This window comes from Diadema antillarum, unplaced genomic scaffold (genome assembly GCF_040938485.1).
Source record: "Diadema antillarum isolate AM-2024a unplaced genomic scaffold, OU_Dant_1.0 scf00000015, whole genome shotgun sequence".
Classification (NCBI taxonomy): Eukaryota; Metazoa; Echinodermata; class Echinoidea; order Diadematoida; family Diadematidae; genus Diadema; species Diadema antillarum.
Genome location: NW_027270904.1, coordinates 2,408,848 through 2,431,596, shown reverse-complemented (window position 1 = coordinate 2,431,596; position 22,749 = coordinate 2,408,848). Strand labels below are relative to the sequence as shown.

The 22,749-nt window shown below is 38.0% G+C and overlaps 1 protein-coding gene across 1 annotated transcript in view; it reads right to left on the bottom strand.

Moving 5' to 3' along the window:
• LOC139724458 (protein MMS22-like) overlaps positions 1-22,749 on the bottom strand; it is a 34,967-nt gene that overhangs the window by 6,278 nt on the left and 5,940 nt on the right. Inside the window, exons 8-31 of the mRNA XM_071635600.1 lie at positions 21,503-21,600; positions 20,376-20,489; positions 19,639-19,696; positions 18,932-19,044; positions 18,351-18,410; positions 17,338-17,460; positions 15,505-15,557; positions 14,743-14,802; positions 13,594-13,698; positions 12,793-12,904; positions 11,716-11,794; positions 11,276-11,369; positions 10,496-10,629; positions 9,784-9,874; positions 9,173-9,252; positions 7,731-7,851; positions 6,363-6,443; positions 5,750-5,978; positions 4,914-5,000; positions 4,143-4,313; positions 2,712-2,834; positions 1,980-2,078; positions 1,160-1,213; positions 442-488 (exon numbers count right to left, since the gene is read on the bottom strand). Of these exons, the coding sequence (XP_071491701.1) occupies positions 442-488; positions 1,160-1,213; positions 1,980-2,078; positions 2,712-2,834; positions 4,143-4,313; positions 4,914-5,000; positions 5,750-5,978; positions 6,363-6,443; positions 7,731-7,851; positions 9,173-9,252; positions 9,784-9,874; positions 10,496-10,629; positions 11,276-11,369; positions 11,716-11,794; positions 12,793-12,904; positions 13,594-13,698; positions 14,743-14,802; positions 15,505-15,557; positions 17,338-17,460; positions 18,351-18,410; positions 18,932-19,044; positions 19,639-19,696; positions 20,376-20,489; positions 21,503-21,600 (2,386 nt within the window). The remainder of the gene's footprint in view (positions 1-441; positions 489-1,159; positions 1,214-1,979; positions 2,079-2,711; positions 2,835-4,142; positions 4,314-4,913; positions 5,001-5,749; positions 5,979-6,362; positions 6,444-7,730; positions 7,852-9,172; positions 9,253-9,783; positions 9,875-10,495; positions 10,630-11,275; positions 11,370-11,715; positions 11,795-12,792; positions 12,905-13,593; positions 13,699-14,742; positions 14,803-15,504; positions 15,558-17,337; positions 17,461-18,350; positions 18,411-18,931; positions 19,045-19,638; positions 19,697-20,375; positions 20,490-21,502; positions 21,601-22,749) is intronic.

The following is a 22,749-nucleotide window of genomic DNA, read 5'->3' as shown; positions in this document are numbered from 1 at the left end:
CATCTAAAGTATACATTAAAAAAAATCAAGATTAAAACTATAAATTAATAAATACACCTGGTAAAGTGACAGTATTTGAGGATTATTAAGGGGTAAACTTAACTTCATGTATCTTGACATCTTAGTATGGGAAGATGAGAATGTTGTTAGTACACTATGATATATGAGGAAATATGTTCTGGCTTAGAAGCCAGACACCTGATAAAACATCATACATTGTAGAGTGTTCCCCCCCCCCCCCCCCCCTCAAAAAAAGAGAGAAGAATAGCCTTCTATATATTTGCTGTGAGCTATGAGAGCTACTTTATGTGGGGGGGGGGGTGAAGAGAAGTTGTCACATTTCTTTTAAATATTGGCTATGGGTGTATTTAACTCATACCAAATTGAAGCATAATAGCACAGAGATTGAAAATTGTGAGGAAGATATAAAACAATCAATACCTTGATCTTGGTTCCACTTGCTTCCTGAAGGTTGACTGCAAGGCTCTCTGAAAATTTGTCAAATAACACACCATTTAGTGATCAATGTGGCACCCAAGTGGACTCAAATCACATCAACTGTTAACACACAAAGTGAATGTATGTAAACAATCTTGGCCTAAAAATAACAGTTGGTTCATTGTAGCTTACGATGATGACGATGACTTTTTTTTTAGGGGGGGGGGGTTAGGAGGCAAAAAGCATCATCCCATCTTCGCTCTATATAGCAGCTGTGTAAAACTTTCTTGAAAGTTGGTTTAAAGCAGTGGAAAAACAATCAGACGCTGTTTCATTATCACGGCAAAACCTAAAGGCAGTCCTAGCTAAGATTGGATAGTGGCTATTTTGATACCAAATGTTCTGAACAACTAGAGTGGGAGGAAGGCACGGACACACACACACACATACACAAAAATGCAAATTCCTTTAAGCCAGCCATTGGTTCATTCTTTTTCCAAATCTCCATTTTTTTTTTCAATCTTCCCTGTGACAGACAACCCACACATCACAAGCTCCATACTTCACCAGACAGCAGTTAAGAATTTTGTGATGAATTAGCAAATTCTTTAATTTTCAAATTGAGATGTTAGCATGTTGACTTACACTGAGAATGGGAACAAAATAAAGTAAAAAAGAAAAAAAGAAAAGAAGAAGAGAACAGACATAACCGGCAACATACCAAAAGTGGATGTAAATGTGATATTTCTGTTGAGCTCCCCGGTGTTGACAATCTCTGAAGAGGAGGAGAGAAATGTATAAGAAATTCAGAGTTTGAAAATTTTTCACTTGTCTTCATCAGATTAGAAGTGATGTTGTTTGGAAGAAAAAAAAAACCTACAACATACTAAACCAAACAACATCAACCTAGTTTTCATGGGCAGTAAACAATGACATTTAAATACATTTTGAAATCCTGCATACACATCTTGTATGTAGACATTACTTGTGATCATGCAAGATCATTTTTGTACAAAAGGCAGCAAGGGGGAAAATGAGAGTCTGAGAGCAGTTGGACAAAAAACAAATCAAAACAAAAACAAAATTTAAAAAAAAAAAGGTAAATATATACCAATGCCAGTTATTTCAAATCTCACATCAACATTAATACACTAAATATATGACGGAGCTGAGACCACAATTATCACAATCAAAAATATCTAAAAGATTTCAAACAAAGGTTCTTTTGGCTTTGATTTACAGATCACTTTTCAACCACCTCATGATGCTCGAAGTGCATGATATAGATACTTCTAAAATGAAAAGGCTGAACATTGCTAAATACAATTACAAATGATTAAAGATACAAATAAATCCATGTTTAAGTGAAAGAATAAGAACTAGAAATTTATGACATTTAAGGGAAAAAAAAGACAAAACAAAGAGAGATAGGAGAGAAATAGAGAGGGACGAAGATAGTAAAATGGAAGGAAACCAAACTGGGAGAGAGAAAGAATGAAAGAACTGTCAACTGATGTAATGGGACTAGGGGACAAACTCACCACTTTGTACCTCAGGAAGTAGTGACTGGTGATTTCCTTCAGCTTCCTCTGGATGTAGGAATCTCTTGATATATCATGCTGCGACAATCCCTCCACAAACTGTGTCGGGAGAGAAAAGGAGTTATCAATGCAAAGCCCACATCACACACTCAATCCTACTTACACTAACTCATTGTACCCAAAGGGGATACCATGCCAGATGAAAATTATATAATACCAAGAACAATTTAGAGTAGGACCAGCACAATTCCCTAATTTTGAACAAAGTTCATTACATTAGTCTATTTTGAGATAGATGCAATCAAAAAGTCTGAAGTACAAGTGATACATATTACCAGTAGAGAGCCTTGTACGAAATCAAGAGGACTTTAGAAGCTCTACCATCATTACCACCACCCAGTCACTTTTCACAACCACTACCATTATCATCATCATTACATGTATCCGTGACTGCTTTCTTCTTTATCATCCTCAACATGACCTTCACCATGATCATTAATAATCACCATATACTACTGTCTATCATCATTACCATCAGAATTCTTGAATCTTCTACAATTAACATCATCATCCCCATCATCATCATCATTATCATCTTCATCATCATCACCATCACCATTACCATCACCATCATCATCATCACTATCATCATCATCTGTGACATCACCATCATGAATGATGGATGTCATCATTGGCATTTCCATCAACTGTTGCTATGGAAACCACACCTACCAGATGCAGGGTATCTCTGATGGCACTCTGCTGGTTGGGAGGGAGTGGTTTCTTGGCATTGTACGCCCCAGGGAAGAGGATCAGCTCTGTCAAGAGACCTGGAAGCTGTGACTGTGAGGAACCCTGTATTGTTCAGAAAGTTACCATCATAAACACATAAATGAGACAGCAAGGGTTCGTCATATCTCAGATATCCCCCATAATAATCATAAAATTACTATCATTCTGAGAGGATATAAACATTTTAAAGGTGACATATGACATGACAAATTGGTAAAAACATGGCTACTTTGAATATCAAATCAAACAGTGAGATTTATCCTGACAGGTGAGTTTAGAAGACAGGAATCATACCAAAAACTGCCCCCAAAGTATCAAAAGTGCTACTACTACTACTGCTATAGCCCCGGAGACCGCGCCGCAAGGAGCGGTCCTGGCGGCTACCCCGCATCTGAGCGGAAGTAAAAACCATGAATAAATCCCTATTGCCACATGCGGCGACTTCACAAATAAAGCATGGCTAAATTTCTATCATAAACCCAGTGACAATAAAAAATGAAATATATATTACCCAATCGACTTGGTTCTTCTCACCAAGTTATCTGAAAACTGCAAAATTTTCCACATTTTTTTTGAGTAAGCGGCCTGCCCTAGTGAAGAGTCTTGCTGCCATTTTGAATGTGTATATCCATTAGTACGCATCTACGCATGCGTGAACAATAACGTCAACGTTACGGATGCTCAAGGATATGAATAATGCATCATCACACAGTGCATACGTGTATACAATGTAAGGTGAAATGAATATGCATCATGTAGCGAGCAATACAGCTGTCAATGGACTGCACTGAATGCATGCTGCGAGCATGTGCAAGTGATTGTGAGTTTTAGTGAGCATCGGTGAGCTGAAGATATTTGCTTTATAAGACAACATTTTCTGCATCACAAGCAATGAAATGCATCAAACAGTCAGCGATTGGAATCATTTAGGTTTAATCGACCCATGTAAGTATTCCTAGTAGTTTTTGTTGAAAAATTAAGGAAATATAGCGCTGCAACGGCACCCGTTTTGTACAACTTCAAGATTTTAATGCGACAACGGCACAGCCGCCACACTTCGTGCGGCGGCTGTCGCAGTTACTACTGCTATTGCTGCTGCCACTGCTGCTGCCACTCCTAATACTACTACTATTACTACCACTGGGCACTATTGCTATTTCTTCTTTTATAATAATTGCAATAAAATGGTGATAATAAAGACAATCATAGCAATGATCATAACATAAAGAAGATAAAGAAAGAGAACGACAAGAAACATAAGAGTATAGAGTAATAAGAAAACTGGTTAAATGGAATGTAATAAACTACAGTATACTTAATAGTACATGATGTTCTATGTCTGACAAACCTACTAGTCTGCCATTACCACACCTGTGAATAAAGGACACCGCTGCAGAATTTCACTGCGTGGCCAATCACATGATACATCCAGGTCATTTCTTCCAGTGACCTCTGACCTCTGACCAGGGTTCGGACCAGGGTCACAAGGTCACCCAGATAGAGCAGCGTCTTGCTCCTCCGCTCAAGCTTATCCTGATACGTCTGTAAATAATTGATTTAAATGTCTGAAAAGTTATGTATCAGAGCAATTTTTTCTCAACAATATGAGAAAATGTGAATGTGTGCTACACTTTGTACTAGTTTCACAAGGTACAATACAATAACCGCAAAACAAGAAGGACACTCATTGTTTGTTACTTATGTACTGGTTGTCTACACAGAGTGATTCTATTCTGTATACAAAGGTATTTGACCAGATGAATGATATTCAACTAAAACATTGCCATGACAAGCTCTACAACTTGCACACTCAGCATGTGATATTTTCATAATTTCTTTCAACTGCTGCAACTGCACACGCTGAGAAATTTATGGTAAGCAAGAATGCTAATCATCTAAATAAAACAAATGTAAGAATGAAGATAAAGTTCTTGAACTATCCAAATGAGGTTCACAGTACTGCAACTAATCAAGTGACTCAATGTCCTTATATGGTCGCACAAAGTCTAGTGTGAATACCCAATATTTGCATGGCACCATACTTGTGTCTGTGCAGTTTAAAAATATATCATCATTATCAGTTTCAAAAGTGGGTCACAATTATTAGTTTCAAAGGTGAGTGTTATGGAATGTATGACCCACCTGTGCCGAAGCGAAATAAGTGCCAAGAATGCGCAGAAATTTGAAGACAAGAGGTCGGCTGGTATCGGAGAGGTCAAAATGGACATCCTATTGGGAATTAGACAGAAAGCAGCAGGTGAGATTATAAACATCTTTGTCAATGTGATCCACATGGCAGTTTTAGCACCGTCGGGCCAGTGCAACATTTAGTCAGTGCTCTTCAAATATACCATACACAAGAAATAAAATAGGTTTTCCAATATTGACACACTCACAGGCTTAATCACATGAACATGGTTTAGAATTAACTTTCCTCAACTGAATACCAACACAGTCCTTTTTAGGTTATATTCTTACTTTATTTCACTCCTGAAAGCCACTGAAAATGGACATTTAAGATTTTACTTTTTATCAACCTAGCCATTTTCATTTCATACTTTTTTCTCATTTTCTTTGCTAAAAGCCACTTGGTATGGACTGTAAATGTTTGATTCCTATTAGCAATCTAAAGGGCATTTTGTTGAAAATGGCTATCAAACTGCAGTAGTATAAGTGCGGGGACCCACAATGTTCATGTATGTCAACACAGATTTTATGTTTTAGGAAATTCATTCAGCTCACAGCCACATGAAATGAAAAAATATGGTGTTAACCCATTTAGGATGGGCTGATTTTGCTACAACACGCATTTCCCATTGACACTTGCCCGAGTACACTCAGGAATTACCCTCAACGGATTAATATTTGGTTAGAATGTAAGGAAGGATAATAACATGCAAAGACTTAAACAAGAATCAAGACTGAGCTAATGTAGCAACAAACATCAGAAAGAATGACCAAGAAGTTAAGACACATACCACATCCTGCACCATGGCAACGACCTGGGGCAGCTTAAGGATGAGGCGCCCCAGTTCTTGCACCTGTTCAGAGGAGCGGGGGGTCTGCAGGGTGGTGTGGAGCCACGCCCGGACCAGTGTGCACTCCAGGGACCCCCCTCCACCCCCTCCTCCCCCACCCACCTGGGGCTGGAGGCTCTCCAGGAAGGCTTGGTTGGGGAGCAGGTGGCAGAGGTAGCGGGCCGTCACACTGGAACCAGGAGAATAAGATTGAAATTCATCAACTACGAAGAGAATGGCTGGTATATAAGACTTTTATTATCTCCTGGTCTGCTTGTCTATCTGCCTGGTTTTATTTGTCTGTCTGTCTGTCTGTTTTCATGTGCACTCAGGGTCTTGTATGCATGTGCGTATTTGCAGAAGTATGTGAGTTTCTGTTTATGTTATGTGAATTTTGTGAGTGTGTGCATTATTAATGTGTTCTACAACAAATGCATAAATCTCAACTATTTTCTATCTAATTTTCCCATCCATCTCTATCTATCTATCTACCTATCTCTCTCTCATACTCTTTCTCTCTCTTTTTTTCCTGCATCCTCATTGTGGATGAGTAGATTGGTTGATATATACTGACCTTGGATTGACCTTGCCACTTTGTAGACCAAAGAACCGGAATAGGTCCACAGCAGGAACCTCAACATCAGAGCTGTTTGGGCTGAGAAAATACGAAGATGGATTCAAAGAAGATGTGATCATGAATGACAGAAAAACACAACAGACACATATAAGTAACCAATAAACACATATGTGACTGTGCACCTCAAACGAACATAAAGTCGCACACACTGATTTTGCGTGAGGACTGAAAATAAGTGGAATGGGTCAACCTAGCCGAACTTGACTTTTTCATATTTTCTGAAAGAGCAGGTTTTCTTTTATATTATGCTAAAATTTTGTATCATAAAACGGGCAGGAAAGTGTGTTTTTTTAGCAGGTTATCTCGAACATTTTTGGTAGAATAGTGTGATTAGGTGTGTCTTTAGAATCCCTTTTTCATTTCTGAAAAGCCTTGTCCACACTCTTCACTTTCAACTCTAATAACTTTTGAAAGGATAGTGCTACTTCTCTGAAAGTTGGCATTAATTATGGACAGAATGTGTTAATGAGGCATGCTTAATTTCAGTTTAATCTGATAATCCCTTCATTATTGTTATTCTGGTGGTTTACTTCCTGTTTTTTGTCCCATTCATCACACAGCCAGCACGGTTTGGTAAAGATTAAGCGCTTGAATAGACACTGTACTTCAGAGCCTCTTTTCTCAGTTCGCACTTTTCCTGAGTTTGTACTTTCTTTCCAATATTTAGATAGGTTAAGAGAGTCCATTTGATTTGAGTTATACATCATTTTAAAGCTTAAAGTCTGCTCTTTCAGAATATGGTCTTAAGTAGAAATTCATGTCTGGCGACTTTTTGTTTGTTTTGAGGTGCAGGGTCACATATATGTCATAGAGTGTAAAACTCTAGTCTATTCTCGTCCAGTTTCATTTATCATTTGTGCCATTCCTGGATAATGTTGCCATGTAAAGCTATCATCACCATCAACACCATCATCACCATAATCCTCATTACTATCACCATCATTATCATCATCATCATTGTCATCATCACCATTACAATCACCACCACCACCACCACCACTATCACCACCACCATCATCGCTTCCGTCATCATCATCGCTTCCGTCATCACCATCACCGCCATCATCATCACGCATCACCATTATCATTCTCATCATTACCCCGTCATCACCATAACCACCACCACCGTTATCATCATCCTCATCATCACCACCATCATCACCATCGCCATTATTATTACCATCATCACTGCCATCAGCAGGAGCAGCAGATGGAGCATCAACATCATCATCATCATTATCATCATCATCCACATCATCAAAATGATTATCATTTTCATTGCATTTCTCACTGCCGTCCACTCACAGGTCAGCGGCAAGGAGCGTGAAGCTTGCAGCCACATCAGCCAGCTGTGGGGGTGGGGTCTGGGTCGTGGCATGTTGCTTGATGAAGGGATACACATGGGTCCACAGGCAATGAGCGAAGGCTGGAGGATGAAAAAGAGCTGTGCCATCTCTCATAGGGGCTCAAATTCATTGCAAAGAGACCAGTATATATGTGACCTTGGGTCATTTGAGAGATATTCTTGGATTTATGCAATCAAACAATAAAAACACAAAAATTGATTCTGCAGTACTCTGCCTTATGTATTTTGTTGGTAGTCCCTACAGAGATGTACAGCAATGTAGCATACATTAATTTGCACTCAGCCACTGCAAATCATGTACTAAATGGGACCAATGGATATTGATTTCTCTTCCAAAATATGTCTTTTCTATGAAGGCACACTTGTCAATTTACTTACAGTACTGCATGCATATCAATTTGTTCATTTCTTTACAGTTCTGTGTGATGTCCATTTTGGTGCATGAAAATGAACAATAAAAAGCCAGCATCAAGTACATAGTTAAATTGTATCACAGGGCATTTTCTGTTAAGCATAATACACCTTTGTTTTGTTTCTTGTACTCTTTCACATAATATTTGAGTGATCTGTGCATTTTCATTCATTTGACATCAACAGTACCGGGTAGGTGTTTATTGAGGTAAGATTCAGCATTCGCATTTCATGTGTCACAAAATAAGAAAAAAAAAAGCAAAAAAAGCTAAAAAGTAAAAATCTCACAAGGCAGTAACAGGGCCATGTTGCATAAATATTGAGATCAAACATTCAAGTTAGAAAATCAAACGTAAGTTTTTGAATACTCAATTCTGATTGGCCAATATTTGACTTATGTGTGATTATCTGACTATCTTTGATTGCATATTTTAATGCAACAGGGCCCAGAATACAAATGTGTTGCATTGAAACATTGTGGTTGAGACTCACTCCAATCAACCAGGCACACCATGGAGTACTGGTATATGAGAACTGGTTGATGACAGGAAGGCAATAATACAGGGAAACCTTGTAATACTGTAAACACAGAAATGTTCATGGTACATTAATTTTCCCGTATTTCACGCTCTTCCAGCTAGCACGAATTCTAAAACCCGCAAAAGTAATTTCACAATTTTCTCTACACATTTTGAATGGGTTGACAATTGCACGGCACGAATTCAAGAACCTGCAAATACTTTTTTGAGCCGCTCAGCGCAAAAAATTAATAACGCGAAAATATCATGTTTACAGTAACGCAGACCTACGTAAAAACTACGACAGTTACCTTGCTGTACCAGGTTTCTCATTATATGAAGGTATAAACACAAAGCAATATAAAGAGATGGGACCTGTAAAATCATATTGTTATATAAGAAGGGTTTTGCTATTTCTGACCTCTTTGTAATGAGGTTGCGTTATATCATACCTTTGTACTTTGTGATGAGCAGACTGGAGGTCCTGTCATTCACAGCAGCTGACTGGTTGGACACCCGCTTGTAGAGACTCCTAGAAACCATCAGAAAATATCCCCAATTAAATCATAAGATAGGGAAGGCATTTCCTGTGTACACTCCATGCAAATTAAGTTACTAATAGCCATAATAATGTACTATAACAAAACAACATAATTTTACTCCTTCATATTCTGTGATAATGAATATAATGGAAGAAAAAAAAAAAATCTGTCATCATTAGAAGGTGTGATTTTAACTGAATATGAATGATCACAAAACAGATCTTTTGAACATATTCAAAAATTGCAAAGCAAATGATAGTATTGCACAAGACTACAAAATAATAATTGAAGGCAACATGTCAAAACGAAAAAGATATGTAAATCAAGAAATAAAATCCAAAATAAAACAAAGGCCACTCACTAATCAGAGAGATACTTGTATGATTTGTGCATTTCAAAAGGAGACTAAAAATAGCAAATAAGGGAGGCTTTTATATTCTCTTATCTGAAGTTGAAATAATAACAAATTCTTTAAAGGGGGCTCTCTGTAGAATCTGGGAGACTAGCCAACTCTGCCATACCTGTGCCCCGCCATGCTCGTCTGCACAAACATCAGGACTGTTCTCATTTCCTGGTCCCCAGCTGATGACAACAACTCGCCGAGTCCTGGAGCTATTTAAAAGGATTTAGACACCAGGCATTCATATGAAATTGAATTAATACCAATGCTGTTCACTGACATGGAAACTACAATCATCTTTAATCAATCATGATCATATTCAACAATTATTTTCAGCATTTGAAAGAGCAGTCAAAGCACAGAAAAAAAGTGATATCCCTTCCAAATTGGGGAGACAATAAATCAACTACTGTTTCAACCTGTGTATGAAGTGCAACCTAGTATTAACCACACCTCAAGTTCCGGCTAATTCATTGGTACCTGAAACATATAAAAGAAAGCATGTTGGTAGCTGTGCAGATCCATCACTCTCAAATTAACACAATTTATTACTTTGATGTACCACCTAACATGCTCCAGATAATTACCTACAATACTTCTGCTACCAAAACAGACTATTAGGATGATATTCTGAAAAGACCAGCTGTTTTTCTGTGCAAAAATTTTGCCGTCATCATGTGTTTACCTCATCCCATGTTGGAAATTGGGAAATTTCTGTCTGCATAAAGTGTGGTGAATACACTGGAAAATAAACATGAATAATAAGAGAGAGAGAGACAGACAGAGGGAGGTAATTTTAAGATGCTCCATGACCTTTGACCCATTAGACCCACCAATGAGCTTGTCCTCGGAGAGGCTGAGCAAATTACTAGAGTCCAGGACCTCCTGGGCTCCCTCCACATAGCAGGCGATGAGTGACCAGTAATCTGACCGCTTCAGGGGGTCAGACTTCAGCTGGACATAGGACCTGGGTAGCACAGGATCAGATTGGAAACAAAAACCAATTAGCACTGCGGAATATAGATGATCTGAGTTTACGATCTGAGGATCCTAATCATTTTTGTTCTTGTCATTATCTTCATAATCACTACACCCCCGATACCGTTATCATTATTTCTTCTTCTTTTTTTTTCATTATCACCACTTTCGCTTACTACTATCATTTAATTTGAATATCACTTCTGTGGTTACCATCCTAATTCTCAGCTTTTGTTATTATTATCATCAATATTATCATTATCATGATCAGGATCATTGTCATTATTAGTTATGTTACAACAATCATCATTATCCAGGGCACCAGCCAACAATAACATGTCAAAATCAGGGAGATTCTAAAGAAAAATCACAGAAATGTTAGTGTATTACATGCACAGCAACAGGAAAAGAAATTATATGATTCTCATGGAGTTTTCTGCAGAATCAGAAAGACTTTGCATCATAATCATCATTACTACTACTCTAATCATTTTCATCGGCAGGACGATATTCATCACCACCATCCGTTCAATTATCATTCTGACAGGGACAGGTATCACAGAGAATATCTGAGTCTATCTTGCTAGTACCAGAGTGCTAGGAATCATGCTGCAAGAAGCGAAGATTTGACCCACCGACACACTGTGTTGAATGATGCGGCCAGTCTCTCGGCAACCGTCTCCAGATCACACTGCTTTTCCTCATGGACCAGACACAGAGCAAACAGACCTGTTGACATGGCAACAGATGATGCAACATGACCTCAAAATGAGAACATTTGCTACACACTAGCAGCAGACTTCTTTATCAATCATACTGCTATAAAATTTTGGGGTTAATGAACCAGAAACAAAAATGCTCAAAAGTAATTATAGCCAGAGGTAGGAATACCAATAAATATCAATGTGCTGCAGCTATGGGTTTTGAGAAAGTGATTCAAAGAGGAGTTGATTTTTAACATATGTTTATAAAAATAAAAACACAATGTAGAAAAAAAGCCTTTCCTTGACTGAAAAATGGGACTGTTCCCATCAGATAGGAACAGTTCGCAGGAGTCGGGCGGTCTGGGAATTACCTCTCCATATCAGCAGCCGTCTCTTGACATTCAGATTCTGGGTGGGCATCAGGTCCAAGAAGTCTAGCACTCGACTTGTCTGTGGAGAAGCAGGCATTGAGAAGACATCATGGCATGAACACAATATAAATATGATGACTGGCGGGGGAGGGAACATACCGAATGTTCCACCCGAAGGGTTTGAAATGCTATTGAGGGAGGTTATAAGTGCCGAGACGAAGTCGAGGGACTAATAGCCTCCCGAAATAGCATTTCAAACCTTGAGGGTGGAACGTTTGGTACATGTTCCCGACAACAAAAGTCATCATCTGTTATATTATATGGGTTAGTCTAACACGTCAACGTCAACGTAACCACCCACCAGCACAACGCACTCGATCGCTCGCTCGCGCAGAGCCAAATTCACTGTGCGCGCGGTCCTAGGCCTTCTGTCATTTGTTACGTGAAAATGTTTTCCCATGGGAGAACATTACAAAGAATGTTCGCCCGTGGGCGAACATAGTGAATGTGCCTCCATCACGTGGCTGTGTTTAGCCAATCACTATTAAACCGGTATTTGACTAACCCATTTAATATAAATAGATGTCATATAGACAGAGAGCTAATACTGTAACCAAAGCAAGATATTTCTGTGGTCTTGAATTTTTGTGAATTGCAACTGGGATTCAATGTATATAGTGTAGACAAGAACTTTCACATACAATTTTAATTTTGTGAATCTTTGCTCTCCCAAAGTTAGAGAAATTAAAATGTACGCGAACATTTCTGGTTTTACTCTACTATGATTCTGGCATAAAAGGAGAAACTTTCTTTCCCTGCGATATCAATCGAGCACGCATTGACCCCATACACTCTCAATGCACACTTAATGAATTCAAGATAAAATAACTTTTGTCCACAAAGAATGACAAATTAAAAAAGTTTGACAGGTTATAACATCAACAAAAAAAAAAGAATGAAGAAGAAAGCAGCTGTTTTAATTGAAATGATCGCATATATGTTACAAAAATAAACAATAGGGCATCAATTACCATGATTATTCATATAAAAGCAGCCTTCAGACTTCGAAGATCTTACCAGAGGTGAAAGGTCCACCAGGAACCCAAGGGTCAAAAAGAGGTCAAAGAAACGCTGCAGACCAATCTCACCGAGTTCCTGCATGGTGCGGCTGTGAAACTTGGAGTACAGCCTATGCAACAATCACAAATCAAGACAGTAATACAACAAACTTATCATATAAATCAACAAGGAATGCAAAGAGGTTTTGTCCTATCCTCTAAGCTTTTCACCTCACTGTGAATGTAACCATGGCAACTAAAACAGATAATAATGACAGAATATCATGTCTTCATTCATTTCTGAAGTCTTTGGTCTGAATTCACCAAGGTACCCATAGTTTAAATCTAGTCCAGGAATTACGCAAATATTGACTGTGGAAATGCACACTGCATATCACAAACGCCAACAGACATCCTATAAGAAATGCACAACGGCACACCCATGTCATAGGTAAGCCTATCTAGCACTTGTTTTAATCCATGGACAAAGTTTAAACCATCGCTTTGATTTAGAATACCTTTGTAAATTCTGTTCTTTATATGAATCTATATGATCTTCACTTTTTTTCTTTTTTTTTTATTTACCGGGTAGTTGGTCTGTGTATTGCAGGCTTATGGAGTTTTGGCCTAAGTTTTAAGTGCATGTTCAAGCTTTAATGGCAGAAGCACTCATCTGCAAGCCTTGCTTATGAGGACATAGATCTCTGCAGACGATTGATAATGTCTGTTACTGCATTTGTGACTTTCCTATTAGACCACATCATATTTTCATGGACAAACGAACATGAAATGAGTTGTGGGTATGTGCATTTTCTCCTACCTGCCCTGCAGCTGTTTCCATGGCTGACCATTCCCCGCTGAATTCCATTTGGTCATCTTTGTGGCCAGGATTCTCAGGAACAAATGAAAACTTGTGTCCTGGCCCCTAAATATGTGCAAAGTATTCATGAAATGTCAAAGTATTCATAAAATACAGTAACTTGCACATAACTGAACTCATTATCAAAATCTACCAGACTATCAACATCCCATTCTTATTTCAGGGTTGCCAACCTCCACAGATCAAAGAAGAAGGAAAAAATACTAATGCACATTTTTTCCTCCATAGTATGGTTAAAAGGAAAAAAGAAAGCCATACAAATTTGGATTTTGAGATAGGAAAATTGTATCATATCAAGCATGTCAAATCAAATTTTGATAAAGACAGATTGCCCTTCAGTAGTCACAATATTACTTTGCGTGAAAACAAAACATAGCAAAGTAATAAAGCATGCAGAGAAATTGCAACGTACTGCATAATCATACCATGTTTTGCAATGGTATGATTCTCCAGAATTTCCTGGATGGACTGATATTTGTGAAATCAACAACCCATCAAAATATTGCCCCCTCTTAATGCAAATTTAAGGTATATTGCCCGGCCCCAAGGTGGTAAAGCGCTATCACTTTTGTTTCTCACTCCATTGATTTGGTTATCGACTACAAAATATACAGTGTATACAGATTTTTTGACATAGATATTTTGAAAACCTTGATAATTGGGTAGGCAAATAAGAATGCGCATCATGTCACTAATGCCACATTCAGCATACTCATGCATTGTATACTAACAAAATACCTTGACAGATTTGATATATGCAATATATCAAAAAAATATGACACCCAATTGGTATACATGTAGCTTTTATTTTCCTCAATAAAGAACTAACATTTGACGACATGGCAACTATCACTATAAACATCTGACTACTTTGGATATTTTGCTTTTGGCCAGCATATCACAACCGAAAGACACTCTATGTTTCTGGCAAGTTGATGAGACACTGATACTGCATGTCACGCGCACACACATGCACACATGCACAGACAGATGATATACAAACTGCACACATCATACTGCATACTGCTTCAGATTTCAGCACCAGACATTGGTGATAACGAAGATTTGAATATCAAAAGCCAGAATTACCTTGGTGGTTGGCCATCACAGCGGCTCTTACACGCCTGGAACCAGCTGAGAGCTGATTTGCTGCACGTGGAAGAAACATATCACAATCATAAACACCAGCTGAGCACCTCTCTGGAAGTTGGACTGATGCTTGAAGCCAAACTCAGGGGAATTCCCATGATATTCTTGCTCTACTTCTATGACCATTTGTAAAGCATTCCAAATTTCACAAGCAGTACATAACACTGAAGGACAGCTGGAAAACTTCAATGCAGTAACTGATACATATAATCTCATCCCTGTGTCATTCCTTGTGCATTTTGTTTCTTTTCTCAGTCATGTGATTCACGTTGATCTATGAACTGTACTGAAATAGAAGTCCAAAGTTAAGTAAACAGTTTCGATTTTATTATTTATCTGTTCACATTGAGTTGATATGTTATAGCAATAAGAAGATAGCATTAGTAACTTCACTGCAGCAATATACACAACAAAAATTCACAGGTAGTACACCTTCATTACTGCAGGGAAACCTTGTTATAATAAGCTTGCTATTGGCTATGATCGAGGTACAGTGTACCATTTTTAATAAGGTGAATTTGGCAGTCCTGATTTTCAATTGCTGTATTTAGCTGGTCTCGTTTCTAGTATGTTGACAACAAGATACTGGTTGTGTAACAAGGTAAAATTGGCAGTTCCAGCAAAATCTTTATTTATAACATGTTTCCCTGTAGTTTGACACAGTGAATATGTCTGCCTAAATGTTACTATACACAAACTTACCTAATGCTAGCTAATCCCTGGATACCTTGAGAAGGAACATTCAGTCGTTGATTCTGAAAATGAACACAAAGCACCAAATCCCTTATAAATTAGATAATTCTACCAACAAAATAGCATGTTTCAAGACTTTATTTGCATTCTCCTGGTAGGCCTATACGTAGAGCGTAAGAAAATCAAGATGAAATAGTCGAAACAGAGAGAATAATAATACAGAAATCTGCCAAAGAAATTATCTTGTGATGCATATCTTCATTAAATACATTTGGTTACAATGGTTACATACATTTGCTCCAAGTGCTGCATTACTACGAGTAAATGAACACATTCACACAAACGCTCAGTATGCAAGAGATGGTGGCCATTGATAGCAATGTATGCTGCACACTGCACATCCGGATTAATAATGGAGCTAGTGTAGCTCATTGTTAGCTAAATATGAGTCCTATCATCAATGGCAAGCACCGTTAGCCGTCACCTGTCTAGAGCGCCCACCTGCCATATGCGGCCACTGAAAAATCTCCCCTTAGAGAAAAGCCATGTTGAAGACCCTGTGTATAGCAGCCACCTGTCCAACGCGGCCAGCAACCACCTAATTTTATCTTCCCCAGTAAATTTCAACCCATCTATAGCGGGCAACAGACCCATACAGAGCCATAGATGAGCTGATAATTCAGCACGTTTTCTGCTTTGCAGCCGTGCCACTCATTCATGGTTAACACTACGCAGCATGCATACTGCCGTGCAACAACTCCTATTATCGGCATCGTTGAATGCATGAAAACAAACGTGCACATACGTATACACATGCATGAACATGTCAGTACATTTTACAGATGTATACAATATATGTACAAACTTGGACATGTAGGTAATGCACATAAAAATGGTAAAAAACCTGTCTATAGCAGCCACCTGTCTATGAGGCCACTATTTTTATCTTTCTAATTTGTCTATCATCAATGATAACATAATCAGGTAAACATATCTATTTTTAGGCAAAGGTTTGGGACATTCCTACTTGTTTACAAAAGAAGCGTTCATTTTAGATTTCAAGACAATAGAGTGTCAGAGTGATGATGTCACAGTCTTTTGTTACAGCTTGGGTTGGAACCAGGTGCAAGCGTGGTTAGCAACAATAAGGGCAAGGTTGTTTACAACAAGTTTCCATGGTGATTAATGGTCATAGCATCACACTCTGTTACTCTATGGTCTTGGAATCTGAAATTAACATTAAACAGGTGATGGTACCTTTGGACATGATCTATATTTAGCGAAGCCATATTGTTTAGACATATCTTCTTGTTCATTTTAAATCAGGTGTTCTGGAAGAAACACCTGGTCAAACTTTGCATTGTTAACCTTGTACATTAAACTGGTGATTACCTAAATCCTTAAAAAGTAAAGAGTAGAGGTAGTAAGGCAAGACATACGTACAAAAACAAAATACTATCTTAAGTTTTTGAACTGGGGAGACTGCATATAATTTGCAATTTTGGAAGCGAAGACTGTATAAGATATTATCCAGCTAGCTTCAAGAATAAGTCTGTATGATTAATGTTACTTAATGTCACAGTCTTAGCAAATAACTGCAATGTGTATTGCCTTCTGGCCAATTAAATCTACAAGGTACTGAAATACAGTTTAATTTGGAAACCTGACTACTACTGTACATTGCAGTACAGGCAAAAAACAACAACAACAACAACAACAACAACAACAACAACAACAACAAATGGTTCCCAAAAATATGATCACCCAGTGTATATGTACCGGTATGTTTCTAATAGCTCCTGCATGTATAGCAGTGATTACATAATAGTCTTGGTCACTCACCAGCTTTCTGTAGCAGTAATCCCAGAGACTAGCCAGAAGTTTTGGGTGTGGCTCCCACAGATCACACAGCCCCAGGAGATGGTGCAAGTAGGACTGGACCTTGGCCTCGCTGGTCTCCTGGTCCTGGATCCAAGGATGAGTATTATGTTATGGCAACAAATCAGATATCTACATTCTAGCATTTATTCCATTCTAAAACTAAGGTATGATTGAGGGGGGAAAAAATCTTCCTCACAATCAAATATCAGTGCAGAATTTTGCAATCATTCTACATACAAAACAAAGCAACACTTAGTCAATGAAAACTTTTGTTACCTAGAATAACCCCCATAAACCTCCATAGCAAGTTTGAATAAAATCTGACAAGAAATCAGGCTGATAGAGCACATACAAGAAATGTGTCCCACAACTATCCTTTTTTTTTTAAACAAAAGCTGAAATTGTGATGTGAATAAGTTTTCTTCAAAAAGGATACAATGTCACTCAGTACAATGATTTTTCCAAAATGCCAGACTACATAATTTCAAGTAAAGAAGCTTTTAGTAAAATGAGGTTTGGAGTTGCTGACAAGTTTTCATTTTTTTTTTTAAACCATTATTGCAGGTTCATCAAACCTACGCAGTGTTAAATAACACTGCACTTTCATTGAAGTCTTCACAGTCGTAATAATATCTAAGACTGAATTTCTGTTCACTAAAAAGCAGTAACAACCTTCCAGTTGAGCCGTTTTTTAAACAGATACCTACTAAATCATTTGAAGTTTGTCCTTGTGGTTTTTTTTTCTTGTTGTCGTTGCTGTTGTTTTTAAATGGACATATGCACCACATTATCTTTTCAAACTTTGACTAGCACGGGACACTGATATATTCATCAGCTGAATTTTCTTTTGCAAGGGTTCTTCCATTTCCACAAAATCCTTTTCCAATAACAGAATGACATATTTGCTTCTTAAAAGATTACATTAAATTCATAATTTAATTTCATCCAGAGGTCAACAACCTTTGACATCTCACCTTTGACAGAACTTTCTTCATGAGATCTTCTACCAGAAACCAGTGACTCTTGATGATTGGCTGAAACACACATGCACATAAATATACACAACATGAGTAAATTCATGTACGAGTAAATGCACAATAAGCCAGAACATTTGAAGGAAAAAGTTACATTTCCGAAGAAAAAGAATGAACACAAATATATGAATCAAATCCAAAAGAGTCAATGTTTGTAGTACATGAAGAAACATAATTCCTTGTCAGCTATAATGAATTGGTTCATCTATTAAACACAGGATACATTAACAGTCAGGGACGTATAACAAGAAAGGCATGCAATCAGCCATCTCCTGTATTATGAACTAAAGCTTTTAAAATCAATAACTTTTGACTGGAATGTCTGATTTTCCTCAAACTTCGCTGATGTGCTCTTCTAAAATATCTGCACTCACTGGAGGAAGACATGTATTTGGGGTAAATTCTACTTGGCCTCCAAAGATTGTGGCTAAAAGGAAGGCAAACGTGAGAGGTTGCTACATGTACAATTGTAGCTACTGGAGGAAATTGTTGATTCTTGAATGTGACAATGTACATCATACCTCAGATGTTTTCTGCCCCACCCTGTCGTACTGGTAGAGCGGGGACACGCCCTGGAGGAGCCACAAGCAGAATCCAACAGGATCCTCAGCTTCAGGAACACTGCCTATTTGGACTGACAATCACACATTGATATATATATTTTTTTTTTTGAAAGCTGCCTTGGCTATATTGCTTTTATGTCATTTCCTATGGTGTTAACGTAGTGTGTCACAAGTTCGTCAATAAATTCTTCGTCATGTGATTTCACATCATGGTCACAATGCATGTTACAGGGCTTAATAGGTACCTCCAGGCACAGACAGTTGCTATATGATGGATAAAATATTCATAAACACCACAACTCTATTCCTCTCAAAAATTCCTACTGACTCCACAAAAGGACAACATCTTTGCAATGCTGGGTTGATGCTCTGTCACAATACATTGCTTATTGCTATCAATGTAATGCTTAGCGATATTTTGTTGGTCCCTGCATGCATCCAGTTGTCACCGTCATGCCATGCAGGCATGACAGTATCGCTTGTCTATACCTACTGTATGTGCATCCGAGCAGTAGATGCTTTATTATCCATACAATGGACCACATAATTCAGAAGCAAGTTAAGCATGAAAATAATGCCTCCGGCACCACTTCGTAGCGGAGGCATAAAAAGGTTACAAAAATGTGATGTTCGCGGCATTAGAACTTTACCTGTTCCTCTGTCACTCTCCCTTTGTGTCTCGAGTACAGGGTAGAGAAGCTGATGAAGAGTTCCCCAAAATGACTGGAAAAGGAGAAAGCACACCAACGTATTAATCTTTTTTGCTTTGTGCAATAAAAGTAAAGCCAAGTATTCCCTGCTACTATAAAATATAAAGCCAAACAATCCCTGTAAGTGAACAAATATTATTTGTTCATCTCCAGTGAAGTTTTGTATGACTTGTTAAATAATTATGTTACAGAAAACATCTTGAACTCATGGAAGCAAATGATTTGCTATCAAAATACTAACAGTTATTACTTCTCTCCTTGTCTTACTTGTAGTTTAGAGTTTGCAGAGCTATTTCATCACAAAAACTCAAAAAATTGTCAATTCTAAATTGGTCTATTTAAGGACCTCTTCTAGTACCAAGACTTACAGGTCATGTTACAATACTTGCATCTTCCATAGCAACAATTAAAATCCTTGCAGATCTGACTGGCTGTTATGCCTCTGTTGTCATGGCACTTGCAGGAATTGTTTTTGTCTTGCAATTGTCATATAAGTGTATTAAAGAACGATGCCATGCAAATGTAAAGAGAACTGACAGGTGATTACATAATTCCATCACGTCTCATTTGGCATCTGGGCAGCAAAAAATTGCATAAACTGATCACACTTTTGATAATGTATTTCGTCCCCCTGTGTGAATAACATGAAGACCTTGGGACAGAAAAACAAACAAACAAACAAACAAACATACCAGGCCTGAGAGCTCCATCTGCCTGTAGTCCAGGAGATGGAGAAGAAGGAGCCAGAGTTCCTGTACACAGGCACAGGGGAAGAAACCTGCCTGGTGGATCTCACTCATACTCAGCTGCGTGAAGAGGGAAATATAGAGACAGAGAAGTATAATTAAGCATATGAAAAAGAAAGATGAATGAATTAAGTGGACAGAAACTACTTCATTGCGCACTGTATAAGCTGTTATTTTCGCAAGGGATTGACTATTGCAAATTTTGCAAATCACTGCTGGACCACGAATTTAACAACACGTGTAAATGTCACCATGAGCGAGGGTAATCGTGCATTTATACTTTAGCATCGGTGTCAATTTGCGAAAACAACATCTCGCAAAAAATATGTGTGACCTCCTCATTTGCGAAAAATCTGTATGCAAAAATAACAGCTCATACAGTATGGCATATATTTTGCAAGTCCAGACTTACTTGTAGTGTACAAGTGCTAAATTATCTAAATTACTAATCTAATGCTGCCAAGAAACACACCCATGCAGTGAAAAATAAACACTGTTACTATTCAAGAATCTGAAGTTATTAAGCTACCACCTTGGAGAAAATGTAAAATGCACTTGTGTTGTAAGAGGCTATATGTTGGCATGTTGCTCATTTCACAACTATCAGGTGACTCATGAAATTTACAAAAATAAAGCTATGAATGTGTGGCATATACGTATAAGAATACAGTCGAGTACACACATTATGTAAGTACATAAGTGTATATCAAAACATACTTTTATATGCGTCTGTGTGCGTCTGCATGGAGAAATAGAGTGACAGACACAGATTATCAATAATGGAATATTGATATATTTCTAGCTTTAAAATGCATGCACATTTTCTATTTATGTAGTAACCAGACAAAAGTCATACTTCCCAGATTGAGATCAGTCTCATTAACAGTCACTAGTAGGACTGGAATCTATATTCCATTCTCAGACGAAAAAAACAAAAACAAAATAGTATTTCCATTTCTTGTGTTTGCTTATGGAAAAAACAACAACAACAACTATCCAGCTATTTCCACAATTTTTCATTACTTTACAATCTGTGTTAAACCTGTACGTCTCTCTCAGTTTCCAATACCCACCTTGTTGTATCTCATGATTGCAATGCCGAGCAGGTCCTGCATCAAATCCTCGACCTGACTGTTAAGACAATCTAGCACTTCAGTTTCCACATTGGATCCTAAAATGTGGAAATATTGGTTTTAAAAAAAAGCCATCAAACTTTCAAGACAAAAACATCAAACTTTCAAGACAAAAACATCAAAGATAGGGATAGAATACATTTTGACAAGAAAACATGTTGAAAGGAACTTAGGAAGGTTAATGTGCGACTACATTTAAGAGTCTACCTAGCAATGACCAATGTACTTGAACAAGTTACATGGTTTCACTGCCAATATTTTGGCAAGTCTTTGAAAGAAGTGTTCAAAAAGAAATTTTTTTTATGCAATATGCACCACCCAAGTATTACACTACTAGTACCCCCGAATTCTAGATTACACATAACATCTGTGGAGTTCACAAGCAGTTAGCGATGGTTCAAAATGACCCTAAATTTCAAACTATCGAAACAAAACGGTTGTAAATCTAGATATCACCCACTTGTGTAATCTGACTTTCGTTTGTTAAGAAGTTACCTTAAACATTTAGAAATTTTCTTTCACTGCAACGTAAAGAAACCGTTCAGGCACTATTACAACTTTGTGTCTCATTATGTTGCTTTTCTAAATCTGCTCATGAGCAGAATGTAACTCCAGACTGGCTTAAAATGTACAACATCTTTACTCCACTGGCGACATTCTATGTCTGGCGTCACTCTACAGGCCGGCCTTGAGATGGCAAAACAATGTATCTACATCCAACATCATTTCCAGTAAATCGAGTTTGCAGTTTCGCAAACCTACAGATCTTTTTCTGTTTTTGTTAAACACTTCATATCTTACCCTAGAAGGACCAACAGTATCAGTACGGTAATAAAGTGAATGCCAATTGATTTCGCTAGACCCTTCATTCTTAGAATAATTTGCATCTAATCAAAACATACGTTGTTTTGCCCTCTCAACATAACTACACTATTGCCATCGCTACGGCAAAACAACGTAAGTCTTGATCACTGGCGCGCGTATGAATGTCCAACAACATCAATATGCATGCGCTTCTGCAGCCACGCGCGGCGCGCAGCCTATTACTGCGTAAACATGTAGATGGCAAAACAACGTATAGATATGTTCTTTTGCCAAGTCCGTGCCCGACGTGTGTTGAGCAGGAGTAAACATATCGCTGCTTACCTTTTTTTTGCCAACAAAATTTGAACAATTCCCACTGGGAG